Consider the following 27,727-nt stretch of genomic DNA (forward strand, 5'->3'; position numbering starts at 1 on the left):
TAGGTCTACGAGTTTTGTATCACTAGGGTAAATGGGAGAATTTGTGGGTATTGTAATGCCTTAGTTTATTGTATTTGTACATTTTATTCTCTCCATGTAAACTCAACATTGTATATATTTGTATATATTGATCCACTGGAGTTTTAGTCCAAGTGGGAGTATTATTGGGTTTTATATCCTAAAAACTCGCAGTTTGCAAAATAATAAACATTTTCTATTATTAATATACTTGTTATTAATCTCATAAATTGTATGAAAGTCTAAATCCAATAAACTAAGACCCATGACTATTGTATGAGTACTTGAACTTTATGTGGAGACATAAGAGTGGATCAGGTTCGAGTAAATAGTCAAAATGATCTATGGTACATGAATGGGGTTGGGTACCTTATTCTGGTAATACCATTGGATGCGGCCAACTCTGTAGTTGTTACAAAGAGTTGTAAAGTGCTACATACAATGTGATCCTAATTCGTACATGTTATGATATGAGGAGTGGGGGCGTCCTATGTAATGAGTTTGCATAAGATCAGAACCAAGAAATAAGTCACTCTTACTTTATAACGTTGTTTACTGTTTAAGACTGACTATTTCATTTAGATGACCTAGGTAACTCGATCTTAATCCTAAGCTAACTATGAACTTCTCTTTATTCGAGATTGCCCTTAGTTTGCATAGTTGAGAGTTGGCTCAATAGCGTCAGCTCAATAAGACTCCCATTTTAGGGGTAAGACCGGATAGATAGCTAGGGACATAGGATGCAAGACGGAGTTCACACTTACCCGATTTGTGGATAGGAGAAAGGTTATTCTCTCAAGTACTGAATCCAGGTCTTGAATAAGGGGTCCCACCCTCTCACTGGGCTGAGAGAGTTTGGTTTAGTGAATGGATCACATACCAGTTGTTCATTAGAGGATCAGTAGAGACTTGGGGAATAAGACGTAATCTCGGGGGTAAAACAGATATTTGACCCAACCATTATTACGAACAACTTGTGAAGGGTCGACTTACTGATTATGGTTAAATCATGTGGACATAATATATCTACAATGAGGGGAGTGCAACTATGGGCTTTAGTGGAGTGACTCATTGGTTAACGAATGTGGATTAATTTGGTCTAATGTGTTTAGCCAATTAATCTTGGATCGTTGGACCCCGTGATCTGTAGGTCCGCGAGTTTCCCCTACTAGCTCGTAACAGACTAACTCTAGAATAGCGTGATAAGTTAATTTGAAACGTTCAGATTAGAATTAAGGGAGTTAGTAATTATATGAGATATAATTATATGTTTAATTTTAGAATTAAACAGAATAGGAGAATATATTTATACACATCTAGATGTGTATAAGAGACAGGATTTGTATAAGCTTCTATAAGAGAGGATTAAATTGTTATTTTGGTTTGTCTTATTTTTTTCATTTTTAAAAATCAAAATAGATTTTATAAAATCAAATTTTGATTTTTGAGATAAAATTAGAAAAAGAAAAACAAACAAAACACACAAAATGGAAAAAAGGGTTTTTCCATTATCCATCACTTAAGTAGCTCACACATGAATCAATATCCTGGCCTTGTCTTCTCCAAGCATGAGATACAACTCATGCAACTCTTCTCTTTGCATGTTGACTGTAATATAATGAAGAGATTGGAGTGAAAATCGGGCATGCAATCAATAGAGATTTTGAGAGAAAATTGGATTTGAAGAAAGAGTTCTTCAACTAGTTTTCTGTAGTGAGCATTTCTCCTTCTACCCTTGATTCAAGCTTGTTTTGAGTCTCACAACTCAATCTAGAGCACCAAGAGAATAGTAGGGAAGATCTTGAAGTAGTCTACAACAAGATTTAGAGAAGATAGCAGCTGGTGGAGGAGCTTTGAAGAAGTTTTACAAGAGGTATGTCTTGAAATTCATTTTTTTCCGCAAAAGCATGCTTTATATTTTGCCAAAATTAGTGAATTTGAGTGCTTAGATGATCCTTGTGCTTCCGCTGCTATTGATACAATCTTACATTCATTTTTGAAGAAGAATCACAGAATCGCATCATTTAAGTACATTGCCAATCGTTTAGCACGAGAGACTGTACAACAGCTTCAAGTGTTTTTCTAAACAATCGTGTACACACACCATTATCTAAACAATCGTATAGCTTTTGCCTAAATGAGCGCGTGGCTAGCGAGATTCATTAAACGATCGTGTAAGCGATCAAGCTGCTTTTTCCTAAACAATCGTGTACCTACTAAATTTTACTAAACGATCAAGCACAAAGTCTATACGATAGACACTATATTCTCCCACTTTCTTGGTCGTTGAGTTCGATCATTGTTTCCTCCTTCCCTCTACCAAATCCAACAGAGCCCACACCTCCTAGATTCTCACTCCGAGAATACCAAAGTTACTGAGTGGTGGTGTCCGAAAGGATGCCTGTTCGTAGAGAAGCTTATTCGTGATTGACCAGAGGATTGGGTAGACGATCGTAGCGACAACGAGAGGTGCTAATCCAAGTCTTCACAAGAGCGAGAGACCTGTGAAAGAAGAGTTCTTCAAAGGTAAGTCTCTCGTTCCCTTTGTATTTATTTATGAAAGCAAGTCGTAATTTGTTCTGAAATGCATAACTAGTTTATATATTTGTGAATGCTTGTAATTTTGTCACAATGAATTTGGAACAATCTTGCTTCCGCTCATAGGTTCTCTTTGATCAGAGTTCCTTCATTCCTTAAATCCTTTCAATGCATGATTTCATTTGAGATAAGTTAACTCTTTGATAAATGTGGTTTGTAAGTCATATGCTCTAATATTTCTAAAGCATCTTAAAGCATGCATTTCTGTTATGTGAGCAATATGCTTCAAAGTTTCTAATGCTATGTTACGATAATAATTTCTTTTAATGAGCTTAAATGCTAGATTTTCCCGTGATAAATTTTAAGCATGATTTCAATGATGACAAAGCATTCCTAATATGTTTCTTAAAGCATCGTGTATAATTAAAATGCTAAGCTATTTACGGAATGTTAAATGAATTCATATTCAAGCATGATTTGTAAAGAAATGTTTCATGTACCCTAATTCCCGATACTTAAAGAGATGAAGGTATCCAGGATCCTAATACTCAAGGAGATTAAGGTATCTAGGGAACTCATTATTATATACATATAATGGTTTTTGGGACCCACTTTAGTACACCTATAGGCTTTGGGCCAAGTGCTAGGGTGATTAGGCTTTTAGGGGCATTTATACGTGCACATACGAGAGTTATTGACATTAGGAGTATTGAGTCGACTCTACCTCAAGTAAGAGTACAAGTTATAAATTGAATACCTAATGAGATTTGAATAAGTTATACTATGTTTTCAAGGATTTCTGATACATCTATGAAATGATATGCTCTTGCCAACGTTATTTATTTTTAAGCATGTTTATAATCCTGAAATTCTGAACATCGACACGATTTACAGTAGTTTCTTTTATACTCAAAGTATGCTTAGTTATTAAAACGGTCACTCAATAGAATTCCCAATTCACGTTTTCAAAATGTTCTCACTCTTCATGTAGCAATCGAGTTTCCGGTGCCTAGCTTACAACTGTTAGTCTGCCACTCAACTTCTAGAAGATCTTTGTCAACCCAAGAAGTCTGCTAGGTCTATATCAAGTTTTGATTGTCATGTAATCATGTACATACTAGCTGGGAAAGGGTAGTACCAAAGTCTGTAATGATGTCTATGGGTCCTCTTATGTGAAGTTTGGACTGTAAATTTATATGTAAAGCTTGTCATATGATAAACTAAGTTTATGCAAGTTATCTGAGTTTTCATTGCCACTAAGGCTTAAGTTGAGATGTATGGAAATACATATATATACTTGCTTATCAGGTTATGCAAAGGCGAGTAGACAAGTTTCAGGTGTTAGATAGACAGTGGTTGTCATCAGAGGGTTGGTACTTATTCTCCTCGCATCTCTTTCCAGGTTAAGAAGATAGCCTGGGAAAGGGTGTGACAAAATCAAACATATAATTTGGGTTTTTGCACAAATGACCCAAACTTGGGGAAAATGAGATTTGTCATTCTTTTTGAAAACGAGGTTTTTTTTTTTTTTTAAAAACTTTTGCTAACGTCAAATTTAGGTAAAATTACTAAAACAAAACCCTCACACGCACACGAAATGGGCTTTTTCGCTCTTCGCTCTCTCGTTCTCTCGCTCCCTTTCCTTCTCTCATTGGTCACTCCCTTCTCTCTTGTTGTCTTGCTCTCTCATCCTTTGCTAGTCTCGGTCTCTAGCGTTTGGGCACTAATTCTTTGCTCTCAAGTGACGATTTGATCAAAAGATTGGAAGACTCAAGGGTTAGCACGCACAAGTAGGTCTGATTGCTCGCTAGAAAATAAGAGGAAGAAGAAGAGAAGAAGAAAAAAATGCTTGGAGAAGAAGAGGAAGAAAGAAAGACAAATCTATATCTTCACATGTCCATGACGTCAATAGAAGGTCAATTACCAATTTTTTGAAAGAGTTAAATATTTTACATTTTGGACCTCTAAAATAGGCCATTTGGGTAATTTTCTCCATATAATTTATTATTTACCCTAAATTTGATATTACCCTATTTTGCGTTGGAGAGGAGGGAAAAAAAAGGTGACGTGAAAGAAAATGGTCGACATTTGGGACCCAGAAAAACCCCATCTGGTAGCCACGCGAAAAAAACTACCTCTGCCGTAGCGCGAAAATCAGCCCCACCGTCACGCTGCCCCGGCGGTCTTCTTCCTCGCTCAAACAACACTTCTTGATTTCTCTAATTCTATCCCGTTCTGTAAGTTTTTCGGTTCCACTCGAAATTACTCCAATTCTCGCGGTTCGCAATGCGCATTTGGTTCTCAAGCCCCTAAAATCGATATCAAATATTGACATTAATGGTTGATGGGGTTCGTTTACTTCTTAAACCTATTTTGTTTCGATTTTGTTATCTAGGGTTTTGTTAATTCTCAAGAAGTTTCTTTTTCTTCTTCTTCTTCTTTTTTTTTCAAATTTTTCATTTGGGGTTGTTTGTTTTCGTTTGAGTTATATACTGAAATAAGTTTTGTGTCGATGCCCTTTTGTTTCTTTATCGTTTGGTTTTTTATGAAGGTAGCAATTTTTATCTTTATCCTTAAAATGTTTGTTCTGTTTTTTGCAAGCTGCAAAATAATGCTGCAGCTGGTTCAGTTGAGGGAGGTCAAAAACAAGTTAATCCATTTGTGTTTGTCAAGAGTGATTTCTGCAATTCGAAATCAAGGGTTTAGCCTCCTTAATGAAACCTAGTTCATTCTTGAAGGTCTTGCATAGAAACCTATAGATGGAAACATTTTTCAAAGTACCCATCCTAATAAACCCTTGCTTATTTCAGGCGTTTATACTGGATTACATCTTAACTTTCTTATATTGTTTGGACATTTGTACCAAAAAAAAACTCCAAGTATAGCAATTAGTCGTCAACTTAGGCCTAGCTCATGTGACATTGACCAAGAGGTTAGAAGTTTAATAAAGGACTTAAATAGAATGGGTTCAATCTATGGTAGCCTCCTATCTAAGATTTAATATCTTACGATTATGAGTTTCTTTGCACCCAAATGTTGTAAAATCAGACAGGTTGTCCCATGAGATTAGTTTAGGTGCGTGTAAAATGGCTAGGACACTTACAGATTTTAATAATAACAATAACAATAATAATAATAATAAAAAGAGGTTAAAGGTTTTCATCCCCATCTCCAAATTTTGTAATGATTAGTATGTCTTAGGACAACCAGAATTAGGATATGCAAGATCATATTGGGTTATGCCTTTGACAGGAACTCGTATTTTTAGTGGCACTAATCTAATCATAGTTTTGACTACTTATTTCTTTAGTTACGTATACGGCCCTCACTCAGTGTAAATTGGTTCCCCTGTTCTATAATTATGATTTAGTTTCTCTTATCCCTTAATGAAAGAGCTTTTTTGTAATCCTATTGATAGGCCATCCTTTTGTAATTTTATCTTATTAGTGAAATTCTTACCGTTTCCTAAAATATATATATATATTGGGTTATGCGTGAAGGGGGATCCAAGAGAGCAACGGTTGGAGGCTGTAAAATCAATGTATTCATTCCTATAAATTATACTGGTTATTTCATAGTTTCTAATGTAACATATCATATTTTCAGGATGTCTCCGGTACGGGTTCTGGTTATGTATAATGGCGATTGGATTTTTAGTGAGAATGGTTTTGAATTCAATGGTGACAAATTAAAAGGAATTGTTGTTGATGAGAAGATTACATATAATGATCTTCTGGACAAAGTTTATGACATTGTCAAAGTTGACCCAGCTGAATTTGTGGCCACAATGAAATGTTTATACAAAGCTCATGTCCCAACTCCACCAACAGAGATATTAGACAACGAAGATGTCGAGTTTTTCATTGGCGAGAATCTTGTAGACGACCATGGCAGGAGAACACCATTGTGCATCACCATCAAACGTAGAGAATCACTAAATCAAGAGAAGGAGGTGCATTATCCAGTTCCGTTCGACTCGGGAAGTGTAAGTAATCAAACTTCTGGTTTTGCACCTACTGCACAAAATTCTCAATTTCCTCCCTTTCTTGCTCTTTCTGAAATTGAAGAACAAAACACGACTGCCATAAGTTGTGGTCCTCAGGCAGATTTGAATTGTGATGATGAGATGCCAAACGTTGATCAACATCAACATGATGACTGTAATGATGATAGAGGACCTGATAATGAGGTAGAAAATCAGCATATGCAAAATGATAATTACGGTTGTAGCGATGAAATTCATCCCCACACCTCAAATAACATGTCTTTTGATGATAATCTTACCATCCAAAATGGCAGAAAAGACATCCAAGAATTTGCAACAACTGATCCATTGAACCCGAGCATTCAACCATGCTTATATTCTGAGCAGTTGAACATGAGTGTACCCAAAAATTTAACTATTGAGCAGTTGATGTCTAATGATACTATAGCAGTGGGCCAGACTTATCCAAGCAAGAAGGATGTACAGAGCAAATTAAGTCTTATGGCTATAAGAGAAAACTTTGAATTCAAAGTAAGGCGTTCAACAAGAGATTTATTGTTCGTTATATGTATAGACAAAAGCTGCAAGTGGCGACTTCGTGCGTCAAAGTTGAATGATTCTGACTGCTTCTTGATAAGAAAATTCCACAATGTCCATACTTGCTTGACAGAAAAGTTTCATCGCAACCATCATCAAGCCAGTAGTTGGGTGGTTGGTCAGCTGATCAAGTCCAAGTTTGAGGAAGGTGCTTCTGATTATAGACCAAATGACATAATCAAGGATGTGGAGAAACAACTTGGAGTTACTATATCTTATGATAAAGCTTGGAGGGCACGGGAAATTGCTCTTCGTTGCCTAAAGAGGTCCCGGGACCGTGAGAAACGGTCCCGTGGGAGACCGAGGAAGGAAAAACCTGAATCAACTGATAAAGAACCGTCTCTGCGATTGTGTGGGACTTGCGGTGGCCGTGGTCACAATAGAAAAACTTGTAGGAGTCTTACTGTTCCACAGTGAAGTGCTAGAGAACTGGGAGTTAATGAAGGCGTAGGTAGAGCTTTAATTTTTTTTTTTTTTTTTTTTTTTTTTGTAGGGATATTTATAATAAATGAAATCTGATATGTTGATGGTCATTCAAAGTACTATTCTCAATTCCTTTTTCTTTTATTCTTTGCTTTCACATCAGTTTTAGTCTAGTGTAATATTGTGGTTTACTCTATTTCTGTATTCCCCTTTTTTGTTTTTCCTATCAAATGCATTAAAAAATCCTCATGAGGGGGTTTAAGTATTCCACTAATTGCTAATTGAGTTCTTTGGTTATGAGACTTGGTATAAATTAATTCTAGATAATTTTATTTGGGATATTACATAGTCAAAAGGTTAATATCGCACCTTGATGTAGATCAAGTATAATTATGATTTTGATCACTGATACACGAAGGTTGACGATATGCAAGAAAATCCTTTCACGGATTGATGTCAGAGGTATCTCATGATCATTACTGTGAAACTAGGCGTATTTCAATTAATGATAATATTTTATTGGGTTTATCCATGTTATAACCATGCTTTTGATTTTGTCAACATGTCAGATATTTTTATGGTTATACCATAGTATTATAATATATAACAACGTGAATTGTGTAAAATTGAAAAATCGGACTAAATTTGAAATTTTAAAGCTGTATTTTCGTATTTTATTTTTTATTTTTGAAAATTAAATATATTTTCGATTTACATTTTTATTAAATACAAGAATTCAATTCTTAGTCAGATTTCAAAAACAAAAACTACTTTTTTTTTGTTTTCTAAATTTGACTTAGTTTTAAAAATACTTCTAAGATGCAGTCAACAAAATTTGAAAGCTAATGGATGGAAGTGGGATTTGTAGGCTTAATTTTTAGAAATCAAAAGTCAAAAAACAAATGGGTATAAAATGGGACCTGTTCGAAAATTAGATAAACTCAAATCTCAAAATTTAGGTACTGCATAACCTACCCTAAACATGTAGGCAATAATAGATGGCACGTTTAATTTATTTTTTTAGGATATGACTGATGATTTGTGCAACATATTAAATAATAAAAATTCGATCGTTGTCTGAAAAAAGATACCATATGGAGGTTGAATAGTTGTCAATCTCAAACTTCACTCGTGAAATATTAAACATCAGATACGCATCAAAATATAACCTATACATTCAGCACCTTCTGAAACTCGTCGGTGATGTCGATAACTTCACTTTCATATTCTTTTCCCCTTAATTCAGAAAGTTGTAAATTCAATTCAACAATTTGCTTCTGAATTCTTTCCCCCCTGTCTGGTAATCTTGAGATGAGGACCTGATCATTTGTTCAACAAAAGAAATTTTGAACTGTTCGGACAAATTGAACTATACCAAAACAAACAACCCGAGTCAAAAGCTGGTTATGCTCCAATTAAAAAATGGAGCATATATATAAAAAACATTTCACTGATAAATGAAATAGGAGAAACCCCACACCAATAGGTGATTACAACAATGGTTTTCAATTAGATACAAGATAAGCTTAAGTTAAAATGGGCAAACGGATGGTTAGTTTTGCACCAATAAAAAAGTAGTAGATAAAAAAGGAGCCATCCTAGAAATAGCAATATTGTTATTCCTCTGGATTGAGAGGAATAACAAGAATTTTAGGGAGTTGAAGAGATAGAGTAAGGAGGTCTTGGAGGGGACTAAACTCTGGATTTTTTCTTTTAGAACTGTCACTCAAAAGGGAAAGTTGCATAGAACCATACCTTATTCTCTAGAGTTTGAAACAGCCGATAAATTCTATCTTTGATTTCCTTTTCTGTTGGTTTGCCTGGATTGCTTGCATTTGTAGTAAATCTATTCAACTTCACATCCTTCGGGTTGAAAGCAAATTTTGCTCTGGAAGCAACGTAAAGGTTGTTACTACGATATGTGATGATGTATACTAATATATTTATATGATTATATAATATAAACTCATACCCGTCTATATCATGATCGGATGAAGAACTTGATGTTGATCTTTCTCTATATCCAAACTCTTTATTCCTCCTACAACCATGTTAACATGGAACTGGTTAGTTTCAAAAGGTAAAAAACCATTGCAAGGCTTATAATGATCTCTTTTATAGACATAGGAGTGGAACGAATAATGCAGTGATAAATAAAGTTACCAGAACGATGTGTCTTCTTCCTCTAAGACGTGCACTGGCTCTGGAGCTGTCTTAGAAAAGAGCAAATTATGGTGACTAACTCCTGCAATTCCTTGAGTTTCCAGGAACTCTATGTGACATCTCAAAGAATCGTCCCTGTAGCCATGAACAACGAGTGAAACCAGGAAAAGGGGAAAAATGTCGGTTATGGTCCAAAGGACATCGAAGACTAGTAAAACAGTAAGACAAACCAGGACACCAAATTTCAACCTAACTACCAAGACACTCTTTTATTCTTACACAAATTCTCGAATGTGTAACATATAGGGTATCTAAATCATATTTACCAAACCCCATAGACAATAAACAAATCATACTAATATAATCCGCTAATGATGCTACTCAACTAGTACAGCCTAGTTGATTAAAATTTTCATCTAATATTCAAATTCTCTCCAAGATACGGAATGCTAAATATTGAGGTGTTTTTCACCTTAGTCAAATGTAGTACCACTTCAAACCTGGAGGCAGATGACAATATAAAAAATTTAAGATTCTTGCAATGTCCTATCCCCCTCTGAGCATAATTGGCACCACAACAAAAAGTACTCTTTTCAAGTTTGATCAATCAACTATATTACTTCCTAACCAATTTGAAGTGCAGTTTACGACAAGATGTTCAAATTACTCAGTTGTAAATAAACATTAAAAATTACATGATATTCGGTGAGTTTCTATAAAGTCCATGGGATATTCAAATTGCTGCACTATGCCAAATATGGGTAAAGCTTGAAATACCATCTGATAAGATACCAAGAAAGACAATTATTTAGGAGTCCAGAAGCACTATAGAAATATACATAAGTTTAGCACCATTGTATTGTAAACCATAGGCATAAAGTTTTAAATATGAACATGCGTGTAGATGTCTTATCATATGCATTCAGTGGAATCTATCATTTGAATCATACATTGTAAGCTGTTGATCATGCTCCTCATGCATTTGTTGTTGTGTGACAGATGTATCAAACCCTTCTTTTGGAAGGCTAAAAAGCTCCCGAAGATCCTGAAACGCTTACAATATTAACCACACAATCCAACAAGCAAAACAAATAGATTATTTACATGTATTACCTGTTGACTAAAGTACCGTATCTGTTCTTTGTGCTCCGTTGCTGTTTTAAACAATCCTCCTTTATAAACCTACACATAAATTTTAGAAGTCAAAATAAGAGGTAATATTCCGTACAAACTAAAAATCACAAATCTTTTAAACCTGAAATGGTTATTTTTGCTCAGAGGCATCTAATGATATGAGCCTCTCAGGCTCCCAGCAGGTGTACAAAACAAAATTACTAACAAATAGGTCTATGGAGAATTTACGAGTATATCGTATATGTATAGGAAAAAAGGTTTACCAATTTGGTACAATAAACTATTCTACACACTCAGGTTTATGCATGCCATACATGACAATGAAGCACGGACACTTCGTATTAGAGGTGGTATCGGTGTCGAACACCTATCAAACACGGATTCGTCCAGACACGCCGGAGAAGAAGTTGTGATTGTGTGGCTGATAGATGACTTGAAGGAAATACTTCACTGTCCCATACCTCAGAAGTTCTTTAGAAAAACCTTTTGTAATGGAGGCTTTATCTGGATTCAGAAAATGTTGAACAAGAGGGAAAGCTTTTTGGAGATCACTAAAGCTTGAAAAAAGAAAACCTAGATATTCCCTTAGGGGAAGACTACAAAGGATGGGGGGAACTTTTGATACCTGTTAATCGACTTCCTAAATGGCAAAGAGAACCTGGCTCCCTTAGCCAATGAAAGAGTTATTAAGCGCTCCTTTGTAGAGGTGACAAATGTTGTTGAGTTCCCTTTGCACTGTCCTCCCTTACCCCTGCATTCAAAGACCCAAAAACACCTTGTCTAGTAGGCTCGAACAATGATAAGTCTAGCAAGGAAGTTAGGAGCATTTGTTGGGAAGATACTCTGATTGTTTCAAAATGCAACTTCCACGATGATTGGAGCGGGATCCTCGAAGTGATCCAAGCTCAAACTCAACAGTCCTTTATTATCGACCTTTTTCATCCAGACAAAGCGCTTCTAAAATATCTGAATCCTAATATGGCTAGACTTCCCTCGATGAATAAAGGTTGGTTGACTTTTGGCCCTCTCATGCTGAAATTGGAGAGGTGGGACCAGCAAAAACACGCTAGATTGACTATGGTTCTCTCGTACGGGGGATGGATTAAATTTCAAAATTTCCCCTTGCATTGATGGAGTGGGAGGGTCGTCTTTAAGGCGATCGGCGACCTCTTTGGCGGTTTTTTACTATGAAAAGTCAAGTCTTATCGATTGCTTAGAAGTGGCTATTAAAATGAAAGGAAATTACTGTCATTTTATTCCGACTGAGTTTGAACTGATCGATGGATCCAATAAGTTTCTTGTGCAGGTTATGATATTCCAAGATGTTAGTCTTTTGATAAACAAGGACGTTGGAATCCATGGCTTTTTCTCACCGAATTAGGCAGTGAGGTTTTACAGGGGTCCTGGCGGTATGGGCCAAAACCCAATCAACGTTCGGCGCATGGAGAACTCTGACAAACGTCTGTCGATCGATATGTCTTTGGTGCAGTTGTTCAGTGGTACGGCGGAGCAGCTTAGCCCTAAATCTCTCCAAGGCAAGTCAGTTTCATATGGGGAAAATTCAAATCCGGTGATGAAGGAGACGAACTTGGACTTGGGCCCCATCCCCTGTTTGACGAAAACATATAGGAATGGGAAGGCGGTCTTACTTGACTCCGACCCTACCCTAAATCTCTCCAAGGCAAGTCAGTTTCATATGGGGAAAATTCAAATCCGGTGATGAAGGAGACGAACTTGGACTTGGGCCCCATCCCCTGTTTGACGAAAACATATAGGAATGGGAAGGCGGTCTTACTTGACTCCGACCCTAAGCCTCACTTTAAGTTGCATGCTGGGTGTCACGGTCATGCTTGTCCAAGGCGTGTTGTTCATGGCCGCATGTCCGCCTCCACCTCTTTTTACTATGCTTTCATCCTATGTATTTTCTTTTGCTAGGTAGTTTACTTTCTATGTACTTCTCTTAGTGTGTGACCGCTCGCCCATTTCCATATGCAAGGGTGGCAGATGTGTTTTTGTTTAGAATACACTATATAGGGGTAAGACTAATCATCATATCCCCATACTAATGAGTTGTATGCTATAAAGTCGTATTGTTGCTTATTGCTTTCTAGCTGTACGACTAATGTTCATTGCTTAATCATGCTTTCAAACGTTTGCAAAAACCTTTTCCTCTAAACCCGTTTTCTAAAACCTTTTCTCAAGAACAGGGGTAAAGGTTATGAGAAACGCCCATTGTGCCATTAGCTATTTGGATTTGGATTGGCTAACTTATCGAGGGCGAGAACAAGTGTCGCACAATCCCTTAAGACCCTTACGAAGGTGTCATTGTGACACTGGGTTGGGCCCAAAAGTTGTAGTCATTCGTGAAGCAGCCCATAGCTCTAGTCCTGTGAAACCATTGAATATGGCCCCAAAAGTCCAAAAGCCCAAAATGATTAAGTTTGCTGAGAAAACCCAAGTCCATACCTTTCTAAAAAAAGATGATCTGCTCCAAATGAAGAAGTCTCCTCCCCTATGGAAGAGATGAATCTTCCCCGAAGAGACAGAGACTATGATCTTGAGCCCTCATCAGAGATTTCCCTTTCAAGTCCAGGGAGTCTAATTTCAGAGAACCTATTCACCCCTTTGGCTGAAACAACTTCAAACATCCCTTTAGACTTCCAAAATGTGTTTCAAAATGAGAATTGTTCAAGAATTGAAGAGCGAAGAATCAAATTGTTGTAATCAGTAACCCGCCCCCTGTCCTCGAGCAAACTACAGACGTGCCTGAAATTGAGAATGAAACAGAGCTTGGGCCGATTGCCTTTTCTTAGAAACCCCTTCCCTCTTAGCAAGGAAGTTGTTGAAGCGCTGCTAGAACACAATCTTTGTATTAGAGCTATCTCTCGTAAAAGCAATGTTAATAAAAAAGGGCAAGGCCTCAAACAAAAAGTTAACCAGAGAAGGAAAGCTTTGCTTAGTAGTTGGGAAAGGAAATCTTAGTAAACAGTAGCAAGTGTTCCCAGGGCATCGAAGATTCTCCATGGAATGTGAGGGGTCTTAATGCTCACCCCAATAGAGCCCTGGTGAAAGATTTGTTGGTGAACTTCAACCCAAACATGGTGATTCTCCAAGATTCTAAGCTTAGTGAGGTTGATAGATGAATGGTGAAGTCTCTCTGGAGTAGCCGTCATATAGGTTGGATGGCCCTTGACGATATCGGGTACTCTAGCAGTATTCTGATTATGTGGAAAGAAGAAAACATCACGGTAGTTGATGCGCTTCAAGGTTAGTTCTCTCTCTCGATTTTGTGTAAAATTAATGTTGATTTTTGTGGTTGGATCACATGCGTGTATGGTCCCTCTTCTCGTCACAAATTTCTTTTTGTGGTTGGATCACATGCGTGTATGGTCCCTCTTCTCATCACAAATTTCTTTTGGCAAGAGTTTTCAGTCTTGTTTGAACTCTGTAAAGACAATTGGTGTGTTGGAGGAGATTTTAATGTTGTTAGATGGGTTAATGAGAAAAGCCCAAAGGGAGTTCTACCAAAAACATGAATATGTTCAATAGTCTCATTGAGGAGATGGACCTTGTGGATGTTCTTCTTTGGAATGGTTGACCACTTTCTTCTTTCTAAGTCGTGGGTTGACTTCTTCAGAGAGGCGAAAGCTGATAGACTTCCACGGGTTACGTCTAATCACTTTCCTATTTGACTTACATTAGGCACTCAGTCATGGGGTCCAACGTTGTTCAAATTTGAAAATGTTTGGCTTGAGCACCATCTCTTCATTAAGAATTTAGAGGGCTGGTGGGAAATCTTAAATCAGAGGGTTGGCCGAACTTTGCCTTCATGGAGAAACTAAAAGGGCTGAAAGGGATCTTGAAAAGGTGGAACAAGGAGGTCTTTGGAAATATCTTTGCTCATAAGCAAGTCTTGCTTGAGAAAAATCACTGCCTGGGATTTGTTGGAGGAATCAGGTCTGTTGTCGGACAGTGAAGCTAAAGAAAGAGATGATTACAAAGTGGCTCTTCTTGACACGATCCTCATTATATAGAGAGTTTAAGCTCAGAAAAGTAAGATCCATTGACTTAGGGAAGGAGAGGAAAATTCAAACTTCTTCCATAGATGGGTCTCCTCAAGAAAGAGTAAGAATATTATTTCTACCATGGAGAGTAAAGACGGAAGAGCTCTCCTTATTGAAACTGAGATTGTCGAGAAAATCCTTGATTTCTACTCCGCTCTTTATGGCACGAAGTCTGTCCAACCTTTTACCTTTGAAGGCCTTGATTGGAAGCCCCTGAGTATCCAAGAAGCTTCCTCTTTGGAAGCTCCATTCACTGAGAAAGAGATTAGGGAAGCTGGTTTTGATTTGGGAAGTCTCAAATCTCATGGACCAGATGGTATGACAAGCGAGTTTTATAGAAAATCTTGGAATATTTTAAAGACTGATCTAGCTGAAGTGTTCCAAGAGTTTTCTAAAAACGGAATTATTAATAAAGGATGTAATGAGACTTATATTTGTCTTGTCTCAAAGAAGAAGGCTTCAAGGTGGGTGATTTCAGACCAATTAGTCTGGTGACTTCTTTATGTAAGATCATTTTCAAAGTGCTCGCTAAAATGCTGAAGAGAAGTCTTCCCTTGATTGTTTATGAATCTCAGGCTACTTTTGTGGAGGGGCATCAAAATCTTAATGCTATTCTCATTGCTTCTGAATCAACTCAGGAATGGTAGTTAAATGGGAAGAAAGGTGCCTTTTAAAACTAGACCTAGAAAAAGGTTATGATAAGGTGGACTGGAGGTTCCTTGATACGACTTAGAGGTTTAAAGGTTTCGGTAGAAGGTGGGGAAAATGGATTTGGGGCTGCTTGACTTCGACGAACTTCTCCATTATTATTAACGGTAGACCTAGGGGTAAGATCGTTGCAAATAGGGGGTTGCGGCAAAGAGACCCCCTTGCCCTTTTTCTTTTTACTATTGTGGGAGTTTCCCTCAGCAGACTCATCCATTACTGCAACGAAAGAAAGATCATCAGAGGTTTCTCCTTTGGTAACATGTCTTCTGAGCTGACCCATCTTTAGTATGCTGATAACATCCTTTTGTTTTGTTCTTGGGAGGACGGCAGTGTGTGGGCTTGGTGGTGTGTGATTAAACTGTTCTCTTGGGCTTTGGTTTATCCCTTAACTCCTCCAAGAGCTCCCCCATTGGTATTAACTTGAATAGTGAAGAGGTGGATGCCTTTGCTTTGAGACTCAGCTGCAAGGTTGGAACCTTCCCATTCGTTTACCTAGGCTTTCCGATTGGTGCAAAGAATTTGGATAAGGAGGTTTGGAAAGGTCTTGAAGAGAAGTTTAAAATGAAGGTCGATAAATGGAGAGGTATATCTCTTTCGAAAGGTGGCAAACTGGCCCTCGCCCAATCGGTCTTAAATAGCGTCCCTTGCTATTTTTTCTCCTTGATGCAAGCTCTGGTTAAGACTATCAATAGTTTGGAAAAGACTGTTAGAGATTTCGTTTGGGATGGAGGCTCCTTTCGGCCACTTTCTCACCTTGTTAAATGGAATTAGGCTTCTCTCCCTACTACATATGGTGGCCTCAGGATTGGTCCTTTCGCCAAAATAACACTGCTTTACTTATGAAGTGGCTCTGAAGATTTTGTCACGAGGAAAATGCTCTTTGGAGACGTGTGATTGTTGTTATTTATGGGAAGGATGTTCAGAGCTGGTTCATTAAGCCTCCTACGAGGGAAGAAATCACAGACTTTGGTGGCATTTTAAAACATACAGATCAGTTTATGCACTTCACTAACTTCGTATTGGGGGATGGCAAAGCTATTAGATTTTGTGAAGATATATTATGTAACTCTCAATCCCTTGCTCTTAAGTTTCCCAGTATTTATGCCCTATCCTACGAGGCAATGGTGGCAGATTGCTGGTGTGCCTCGAATCACTCGTGGGATTTGGGCCTCAGAAGGAATATTTTTTACAGAGAAATGGATGATGTGGCTACGCTTTTACAGGACCTTCGCTCTTGGATTTTGCAGGAGGGCCATGATAGACTTAAGTGGAAGATCGATGCTTCTAGGAAGTTTACCATTAAGGTTACCTTTTTAAAGATAATGAAAGACCTCCCCCACACCACCTTTCCATTGGTTAATCTTGTTTGGAAGCTGAAAATGCCCAAAAAAGTAAGATTATTCCTTTGGTCTCTTGCATATAGAAATCTCAGTACTCATGACAAGTTGCAAAGGAAGCATAAAATGAGCTCTCTCTCCCCCTCTATTTGTAGCCTTTGTATGAGTGACGAGGAGTCATTGGACCATCTTTTCTTACACTGTGATTATGCTTTCAAGGGGTGGTCCAATGTTATTAGCATCTTTGGGTGGCATTGCTGTCTTCCGAAAAAGGTTGATTGCTGTCTTCCAAAAAAGGTTGATGTTTGGCTTCTGGAAGGTCTTGACAACCATGCTTTTAGTGGTAAAGAGAAGATTCTTTGGAGATGTGCCACTAGGACTCTTCTTTGGTGTCTTTGGAATGAAAGAAATAGTAGAATTTTTTAAGATAAGTTTTCTTCTTTTGATTCTTTTTGAGCTTATGTTCAACATACGGTCTCTTAGTGGTGCACTAGTTACACGAAATTCTTTTGTAATTACAGCCTTTTGATGATTTTTAACAATTGGAAGGCCCTCTTATATTAATCTTCTGGGGAGGGGTCCCCTCAACCCCTTGCCCTTAGGTTGTGCTTTCTTTTTTTGTTGAATATACTTGTTTGCTTCCTCAAAAAAATATCATCTTTGTTTAATAAGTTGTACATTCGACAAACATTTATAGAATAAATATTACCTGCTTTCTGTAGATCTTCTCTTCCACAGTCCCACATGTCATTAATCTGTACACTATAACATCTTTCTTTTGTCCAATTCGATATGCTCGATCAACGCTTTGATTATCAGTACTACAAACAGATTAAGAACATTTACTTAATTACTTCAAAGTTACTACATAAAATAATAAAAAATGTGACCATGAAAAATGTTCTTGGATATTGAGATGCCCATGTAAAGAGTTAATCATACTTGATGAGATGTAAATGCATGTAAGATCAAATACCATTTTTTTCAATTCTGAATGTTGCAAAGGTAGAGTCATGAACAACCACTCTACAATCGAAATATGATGTTTGAACCATTAAGAAGCCAACATTTAATTTTGACTTGAATATAAAACTTCAAGGCTCAAGCATTATGATTGAGCAGAATGGGCGTGGATGTTGTGAGGCATGATTTAAGATGGTTGAATCACTATTCACTAGCTTGTGTTCCATCATCATAAAGCACATAAATGACTTCTTCAATTCAGCAAAGATACAAATACAAAGGAAAATGAACTCAATTGAAGAAGTATCCATAACTTGCTTTTCAGTCATTTTGTAGGAAACAAACTTTATTTAAAACATGTATAGAAACAAACTTTAATTAAAACATGTATCTTACTGTTTAACCAATCAATGACAGTTTTCTCTTGGATAGCCAATGGCCCAATAAGAAATAAAATAAAAGATGAAAAAGATGGTGAAATTTTTTTCTGCCTTATTTGAAAGAAAATATTTAGTCATGATATTTTTCAACGAATTGAAGCTGCAAGATTGATGTAAACATGAGAAATAAATAAACGTATATATTCAAAAAAAAAAAAAAAACCTTGGATTCCAGGCTGGATCTACTACAATTACACGGTCTGCTCTGGTAAGTGTAAGACCTAAACCACCAACTTGAGATGTCAAGAGAAATATAGAAGCTCCTCTACCTTCTTGAAAATCCTATGAAGGGAAAAAAGAAGTTCATATCAAGAATAAGGTTATATGAATATATCTTAGTGTACTTTGATAGTTTACTTACATTTACAATCTTTACTCTATCTGTGGCTTTCGTAGTACCATCAATGCGCAAGAACTCATAACCATTGGATAATAGTGATTGCTATACAGAAAAAACACCCACATTAATTACTTCAACATCTAAAAATCTTGATTAGAAACGATGATACTCAATGGAGATGCCAATTGAAGTTTACATGAATTGGTGCATTTTTATTTAAATTTCACACAATAAATACTCCCACTAACAAGTACACTCTACTAAAATTATCTATTTATATGGAATTTTTAAGATTGTCAATAAAAACTTTCAAGTTTTGGTTTGTTAAGGTGGTTGCTTCCAAATTTTTTTACTTTTTCTTCCTTAAGCCTTTGTGTCAAATACGCAAGTATTTGATAGACACGTTATTGCTTAGGTTAACGTCAGAAAGGTTTCATCCCATTTCCTTAGAAATAAATGTACATTGGAAGATGAGTTTCTGGTGGGATTGGTCCAAAGAGTAAAAAATTTTGTCTTTTACATTTTTGGCTGGTAGGGTGCTTTATTTTGGGATATGAGACACAAGATGTTTTTTTGATGCATCTATATTCTTTAGGGTGTCATTCGTAGAAAAACTTTTCAACAAAGTCTCTTTACTCGAGACACATCCTGAGCAATAAGTTTCTAAAAGTAAGATAATTCTTAAATCATCGATTGACCCAAAAGCTTAAGCTAGTAGGTAAAGGCAAATTTAATATTATATCATTTAACACTTCCCCTCACTTGTGGGCTTGAAATATAAAGAAGACCCAACAAGTGAAAATGAATATTGATGGGAGAGGAAATAACAATGCAAGGATTTGAACACAAGACCTCCTAAACAAACCTGTCTCTGATATCATCAATTGACCTAAAAACTTAAGCTAGTGGAAGAAGGCAAATTTAATCTTATATCACCAAACAACAACAATAGCAATGAGATTCTAAAAATAAGACATCAAAACATCCATGAATATAACCAATAAACAAAAAGCTTTTATTTATGCAGATTATTAAGAGGTGTGAGACCACATATACTGCCGTATGAGGTATGCATTACCTGTCTATTCTTTGTTTTGCCAAATTCAAATAATTGGATAGATACATTTTATGCTACTGTTTATACTAAAGTTGTTTGATGTCATATTTATCCACAATCATCTTGACATTTTACACTATGAGCCCAAAACCGTATTTTGTTATGAAACAGTGTCATTTGAATATCAAATGTCAGAATAAGTCAGGCCGAACTGAACCTCAAGAAGATTGAGCATCTTGCGAGTTTGAGAGAAGATAAGAACATTATGCCCCTTCGGAATCAAATAATCCTGCCAATAACAGAAAGGATATTATATTGAACATACTAGCATTTATACTTCAACAACGGATTCAATCAAACATCACTCACCAATAAAGACATTATGAAGGATATTTTGCAAGAGACGTTGTCATTATACACTTCATAATCATCCCGATCAACTACATCTGCTAAATGCTTTGCCAGCTTTTCTGCTACACCAGCATCTTCTGGGCTTAGCACCGCTTCCATTCCTTCCAGTACCTCTTCAGCAGCTCTTTTAGTCAAAAGAAGTGGATGATCGCATATTTTCTTAAGAATCTGCACCATACAAAATGAATAATTAACTTAGAGATAACTTGTGGCATTCCCCTATTTCTGGTGGCATGGGTGGATGATGGTGCCATTTCAAGGAAGAAAGGTTATTGTTAAAACATAGATGAGGACAGGCTATCACTTAACCTCAAGTTTATTACATGGTGGATTCGTTTTTTTAATTTTCTAATTCAAAAGAAAATTTGAGAAAATTTTAACCCAACTTGCATTGTGGTTCGTGAATAGATATGGCATAAATTCCAAAAGAAGAGACGTAAAGGTATTGTATTTAATGAATGTTCTTTAATAAATAAATAAATAAAAGCCAAGGTTCATGAGCTCTAAGACAATCCACATGAAGCAAACAGTATGGTCAAGTGTCAACAGGGAAGCAGTAAATGATATGTAGGGCATACTAATAGAACTTTCTTAGGTATTTAATTGTTCAACCAGTGCAAAGACTGCGCTTTAGAATAGGAGAATTGAATCACAAGTACAAGAAAATATCAAATTTAGAAAACTTTGCATTATGTTAGTGATATCTAACAACTGGTTCACTGAAGCCTCTATCCAAAGAATATCAATCACAAATGAGAACAACTTCCTATTCGCTGTGTTAGCGTGACCATGTAAAACTTGCTAGATAAAGATTTTCACTTTCCTCGGGATCTTAATCCTCTAAAGCACCGATAAGACAGACTCACCTAGAGGAGATGGGTCAAACAAACAACAACAACAAGGGGAAGAAAAAAAAAACCTCGACTTGCACAAAACTTTGGAATAGAGTATCATCAATTTACTGAGTGAAGTGACTAAACTGAAAACAATGAATAGATTACAAGGATATAATCGTATGTCCAATTACATATTCATGACTCAGGCCATAATGTACGTGCCAAAAACATCTCGTATCTATTACTAACTGCATAAGCAATAAAAGCCCAATGGAAACAACTCAACAGATTTAATTTATTCAATTACATATTCGTGACTGAATTCATAATGGTACTAACTGCAAAAGCAACATCAATAAAAATGAAAATAACTGAAAAAGATTTAAATTTTACGGTCAAAATCATAACTAAAAGTAAGTGGCAATTTGAGCTAGAACATAATGATAAACTGTATTATAAAGACGAGAGTTTTATGGATTGTTTAGTTTTATTTTGGCATTCTAGTTGGTTTCTTTCTAGGCTGTTCCATGTATTTGGTTATTTGTTGATATCTTTTCTTTGGAAGTTGCATAGTTTTTCATTTCATCAATGAAAAATATGTTCCCTTGAAATTACAAAAATAAAAGTACCGTAATGGCAGCCAAGACTGAGCCATCGAATGCTGACAGTGCCAATTCACTCTTCAAGAAAGCTTCGTAAAGTTGCCGCTGCATCATTAAATTGAGACGGCATTGTGGTTATCCTGTGAAAGATTTGATCAGGGAAATTTTTTATAAATATAATTGATCGAACCTGACAACTAGTCAGTCTGAGCCAAACAATAATGTCATTCTTTTTAGAGAGTTTGGTAGAAGCTTGATCATTATCCTCATTAAACACTTCACTCTTCATACGACGCAAAAAGTAGGGTTGAATGCGTTCCCTTAACTCCTGTAAAAAGGTACCAAATAATCATTTTTTTATAGTCGATACAATTCTGAACAAGCAAAAAGAAACGAGTAGTTTTGTGAAAAAAGTTCGGGAAAAATGTAAAAAAGTATGTACTGACCATGATAGGAGAATGCAACGGCATTAATATACTTACAATACAGAATACAGATGGCTGGTAGACAGTGTTTATTCATAAATAACGTAACTTAAATTGGGAAAGTTGTGGCAGTTATGCCAAAGAAGTGGAATGAAAATTATTTCATTCATTGAAAAATGTTACAAAAATGGGGAACATAACATACTCTCCCAGAACCAAAGAGTCAGCTCTTTCTTTCTAACAGGGAAAAAAAATCAGTTAGCATGAATCAGAAAGGGGTAAATCACAAAAAAGGTAAAGTCAAAGTTGCCCATCGAGAAGAACCTCCAATACTTGCAGCTAGAATTTTCATTACAAAATTACCAAAATATAGCACCAACCACCAACAAATATAATCTACGTGGTCATTAATCACCAAATTATCCTGTATCATACACCATGGTCCAGGATGTAGCAACAAAATTTTAAAAAACAAAAACATAAAAAAGAGAGAGAGAGAGAGAGAGAAAGCTGGTACTTTCCCTTTTTCACAAAACGCTGTTGGTTTCTTCTAGATAATCCAATGTTTTTTTTCCCTTTCTACTATTATTGTAAATAAATCTTAATCTCCGTAATAGTGCTAACTGACGGATGACAACAAAAAGGTTAAAGGCCCATAAACAAGCAATAGACATTACCTTTGCAGCCACTGAACCAATCCGCTTATCTCTTTCAGAAGCCTTTTTGTCATTTCCACGAAGAATTGCACACTCATAGCGTTCTTTAAACCTGACCAAGTTCCAAATTTCATTCCAACAGTACATGAAGAAAACTTTGAATAAGTAACATGTTGGAAGAAGAAAATATATCTAACAATACAGAACAACCAATGATAAAACGAGGACCCGTACCACTTGTTGTCACCCAATAGGGAAGGACAGCAGAAATTGAACAGGGCCCACAGTTCCTAGTAGAGAGGGAGAGAGAATGGAGATAGTTAACTCTGTATGGGATCATACTAAAAATACACCTCCCATGGAGTGATTTATGAATGAAAGCGGACAAAAGATGAAAGGGAAATGGCAATATATTCTCTGGTATAACTGGTAGTGCAATACCTTCAGATTGTTTTGCAATGGTGTACCACTTATAATTATGCGATGAGCACTAGGTATCTCAAGCAAACTTTTGGCTCTTTGAGTGCTAGGATTCTTTATAAGATGACCCTGGATTATAAATGGGTTGATCAATCACACCAATATATATAGCAAATGGAAAGTCTATCTTGAATTATGGGAAACAAGTTATTTATGAAAAAAATGATAAGATCTAAAAACATTGTTAAATCACCAATTGATCCAAAAGCTTAAGCCGATGGGTTAAATCACCAATTGATCCAAAAGCTTAAGCTGATGGGTTAAAAGTAAATTTAATTATATCAACATTTCAACACCCTCCCTTACTTGGTTTGAAAATTTGTAGAAGATGCAACAAATGAAAATCGATATTAATTGGGGAGAAAATAATATGACAAGGGATTGAACATATGACCTCATGCTCTGATACCATGTCAAATCATTGATTGACCCCAAAAGTTTGAGTTGGTGTGTTAAATTTAATTATATCAACACTTTAACAGACATGCATATCTACTTAAATGAGTGCATGACCCTCAAGCTATTTCAAAAAAAAAAAAAAAAAACTAAAAACCAAAGAACCAGTTCTTGAATCTTGGAACCAACTTTAAATTTGACTTCTAATAACAGAATTTTAGTTTTTACAGAAGTTTGAACCTAATGAATTGAGACTTTGATCTGTAGAATGTATAGTATAGTTTCTTTATGGTAAGGAACAATCACTACAAATAAAATGAGCTTATCAACTAAATATTACCAAAAAAGAACAATTTCATAATAAGTAAACTACAAGTAACTAATAATGACCTCATCAAGGATCATATAATCCCATGTTGTTCCATCCTCAGTTTCATCGTCTTCAGAGAAGCAGTTTCCTTGTAAAGACTTTGAATTATTCCTCACAATATCATAAGTCGTAAGAAGAACACCTTTATCCTGTTGTGGAGACAAGTAGTACAGACAAAGTATAACTTTCCATTATACACAACAATTTTTTTTTTTTTATGGAATTGTGAATAAAATGAAAGAATACAACTATACAAGGGTATACAAAAAAACACCCTTGAGAAAAGGTTTCCAACTAGGTAAGATGTTTGTTTTCTTTTTTTCTTTTTTTTTTTTTTGGAAATATAACTAGGTAATATGTTACCTAGAGAATAATTACAAAAGAACTTCAAGCATGAAGCCCAAAGAGAAACAATAAACTTCACTAAAGACCAAACTTCAAAAGGGTCAATCTCCACACATCTAAAAACTCTGTTGTTTATCTACCCCCAAAGATTCCACAACAAGGCACACACACCCAGAAACCACAAGAACCGGCCTTTTCCTCAGAATGGCAGATGGAGAAGGAACTCCCCCAACATCGCATGAGCGTCCCTCTGGCGAGCTAACTCAAAATCAAACTCCTAAAGGAAGCAGTTCCACATGACCTCGCAAAATGACAACTCCAAAGAAGTGGTCTAGGCCTTTCACCGCCTTTCGACAATGAATACAATAGAAAGACCCATTAACATAGTCTTATTCCTCACAAGCCTATCCAAAGTATTCACACAGCCGAGCAGAACTTGCCAAGTAAAGAACTTAACTTTCTTGGAAATTTTAATCCTCCAAACCACATCAAAAACCGACTCACTAACAGGAGAGGAATCCAACCCATAATTAAAAAACTAATTGATAGTGACCCCTAACCCGTAATTTTGGTTTATCCCAAGAATGAAGATAAAATTGGAATAATATCATTGTAAAACAAACTTCTGCCAAGAATAATGCAATCTAATATTTAGAATTGTCTTTGCTTCTTCTAATTCATGATATAAGGCTTAGTTTAATCACAACACTTAGATATATCTAACCTGGAGAATATAATTAAGCTCATATTGCCGAAGTTTAGCTGATGTCCCATAGTATCTGTATAGGAATTGGAAAGCTCAGCAGCTGCGTTCAGTTTTATAACAAAAGTAGGAAATATATTTTAAAAAATCCAGGCAATAAAGAGTTACTCTCTCGTCTTCTCAGAAAGACCCACAACAGATAGTTCTTTAATCCAATGAGGCAGGAGAGTTTTAGGAGCCACAACCAAGACCCTCTTTATTAAATGTGAATAAAAAAGTCCAGCTAGAAAGCCGCAAATCTGAGAAGAAACGGACAAAAAATATGCATTTAGACACATTTGAGCAAATAAACAAATTGAGAGGGAACAGCTTTTTCTGGTGTTACCTGCATCGTTTTCCCTAAACCCATGTCATCGCCTAAGATTCCACCCTTACCCTGACAATGTAGAGACCACAGCCACCGCAACCCATCACGCTGATGTGGATACAGCATCTTTGCAATTCTACCTTGCAATTTGTAAGCAGACTTGTGGCCAATGGAGCTTTTCCCCTCCAAGATAAAGTCCCCGTCAGATTTATCAAACATGACAATCCCATCAGAATCGTCATTCTTCTCTTCGTATTTGCCATGTTGTCTTCTTACTTCATTAAAATCCCTTGTTTCACGATTCAGAAATACGCAACCATCCTCATCGTCTACCTTTCCTTCATCTATCAACACGGGACTTTTTCCTAGGGAATTGTACGTCCTTTGAACATCCTGACTCGTGCATTTATCTCGTCCTTTGTGATGTTTACTATTTCCATGTTCTAGATTTAGAACTTGTTCGCTGTCTTTACTGCACGTATCAACTTCACGAATTCCCTCGTCAAACACATGTACCTTCACTTTATTTGGACAAATTTCTTCTCTGTACTCACTATTCACGCCGTCGTTCGGAGTCTTGACAACTTTTTCAACTTTCACATTTTCACCTAACAAGGAATTAGATGGATTGGTGGAGAACTTCAGACTATCAACCTCACGATGATCGGCTTTATTTGCTTCCTCTTTCTCTTTTCCACAATAAGAAGCCGAGAAGTCGTCTAGAGAATCAATATTTCTTGGCTTTTCTCGCTTTTTCTCGACAGACAAAAGCTCGAGCCTTGTGCTCAAGTCATTCAGAATATCCCTAATTCCACTTCCCTTGTTATCGCGATTATCAACGGGCAGTGGAGGTGGCGGAGAAGGAGAATCAAAATCCGTTATACCAGAAAAGTTGGGTGCATTGAAATCGAACCCCACTGGTTTCTCCAAATAATCATCTTCTTGAGACGAGAGTTTGCATAGACGGCGTCGGCCATTGATCTTAACCTTCGTCGGCTTTTCTTCGGCTAAAAGTTTACCGGGTGAAAACAAAAAACAGAAATATCATCACGGAAGTGTGAAGAAATTACCAATAAATTCTATGGTTATGGAACCGAAAGAAGAAGACGAAATCCATACCATTAGCACCTGAAGACTTCGGAACTCTATTATAATTAAATTCGTCGACATTAGACAAGACTTCACTGAAGCGACGTTGATTCTCAAGTTCGATTCTCGAGGGTTTATCATCTTCGTCTCCTTCACTCTGATCTGCACACAAAAATAAACTCACCAGCAATGACTACAGAGCTGCAAAATTGGAGAACCAATAAAAAAAGGGAGAAGGGAGTGAGTGTACTGTACCAGCAGCGGTTGCCAACGAGGGTTTGGGAGGAGCAGAAAGATCCTGAAGGAGGCGGTAATGACGATCGTTCAAGCTGAGTGGTTTCTTCCTACTGGTCGTGGAATCGGCCATTCCTGAGTTGGAAATGGAATCGCCTTTCTTCTGCCGGAGAGATTATGCACGGCGGCGGAAGAAATCCGACAGAGAGTTTTGGGAATGGAGTTTGGTTTTTGTTGGTGGAGAGACTCGAGATAGTAGTGCGATCGTTGTGTTTTTGTACTACATGCGATGGATTTCTACAGCTTTCCCGCTTTGCAACAATAAATTTGAATTTTTTTTTCCTCTTTTTCTTTTTTTTTTTAAGATCGCTCTCTCTTAGAAAATGGCCATTTCAAACGATTGCTTTTGAAAAATATTCAAAATAAAATTCTACTGAAATATGGCCAAATAAACATGGTCGGTTACATTTATTTTCCTTATTTACTCTTATTGTTGTATGTGAGATATTTAGATTAAGTATTCATTAAATCTTATCGAATATTGATTCCAAAATTCAAATTATTGTTTACAAATTTATAACTTTATATTTTCCCTTTTTTAGGGGGAAAAAAACTAAATGTAGCGTAACCCTTTCCCCCAAGCTTCTAAAAGTACCAATGGAGATCATCTACATTTTTAATGACAAGTATAATATTTCCTTTTAATTGAAAAAGATAATGATGGAGCTCATTGTTTTCCAATTTTCTAAAGAATTTAATCACGATTTTGGATTGGTAGGAAGTTTTTGGGTTTGTGGTTTCTTCAACATGGTATATCATACATCTTAGTTTAATTTTTCGTGTAACACCCCAAATTTTTAATATAAATGTAATTTCAGTAATTTTTATTATTTGATAGCATTTTTAGAATTTTGGACTTTAAGTATAATTGCGAGAATTTAATTTTTGACGTTGGAAATTATTCAATTTGAAAATTATGGCATAAATTAATTTCAATTTGGGAAGGAAAGAAATTTAATAGAATAAAGTGGGATAGGAAAATATTT

At 36.4% G+C, this 27,727-nt stretch overlaps 2 protein-coding genes across 3 annotated transcripts; one reads left to right on the forward strand and one right to left on the reverse strand.

Annotated features, from left to right (window-relative positions):
- The first annotated feature begins 4,608 nt into the window (after window positions 1–4,608).
- LOC120072701 lies at window positions 4,609–7,818 on the forward strand. Of its 2 annotated transcripts, none has more exons than XM_039025155.1 (2): window positions 4,609–4,905; window positions 6,163–7,818. In XM_039025155.1, the coding sequence occupies exons 1-2, from the start codon at window positions 4,901–4,903 to the stop codon at window positions 7,553–7,555; spliced, it is 1,398 nt and encodes a 465-aa protein (XP_038881083.1). In that variant the 5' UTR covers window positions 4,609–4,900; the 3' UTR covers window positions 7,556–7,818. The 2 variants fall into 2 exon arrangements, with proteins under 2 accessions (XP_038881083.1, XP_038881084.1); XM_039025156.1 differs by having other exon boundaries at window positions 4,609–4,793; window positions 6,163–7,817.
- Window positions 7,819–8,535: 717 nt separating this feature from the next.
- On the reverse strand, window positions 8,536–27,093 carry LOC120072516 (protein CHROMATIN REMODELING 24). Its single transcript, XM_039024894.1, has 22 exons — window positions 26,703–27,093; window positions 26,478–26,609; window positions 25,377–26,365; window positions 25,160–25,290; window positions 25,013–25,067; window positions 23,964–24,092; window positions 23,139–23,246; window positions 22,932–22,987; window positions 22,719–22,809; window positions 21,807–21,944; window positions 21,644–21,721; window positions 20,137–20,346; window positions 19,985–20,056; window positions 18,732–18,812; window positions 18,534–18,652; window positions 17,677–17,788; window positions 10,838–10,906; window positions 10,675–10,769; window positions 9,725–9,859; window positions 9,534–9,602; window positions 9,317–9,449; window positions 8,536–8,880 (listed from the first exon to the last, which is right to left on the reverse strand). Exons 1-22 carry the CDS (start codon window positions 26,812–26,814, stop codon window positions 8,731–8,733), a joined length of 3,264 nt encoding a protein of 1,087 aa, XP_038880822.1. The 5' UTR covers window positions 26,815–27,093; the 3' UTR covers window positions 8,536–8,730.
- Between the last annotated feature and the right edge of the window lie 634 nt (window positions 27,094–27,727).

Source organism: Benincasa hispida, chromosome 3 (genome assembly GCF_009727055.1).
Source record: "Benincasa hispida cultivar B227 chromosome 3, ASM972705v1, whole genome shotgun sequence".
NCBI lineage: Eukaryota > Viridiplantae > Streptophyta > Magnoliopsida > Cucurbitales > Cucurbitaceae > Benincasa > Benincasa hispida.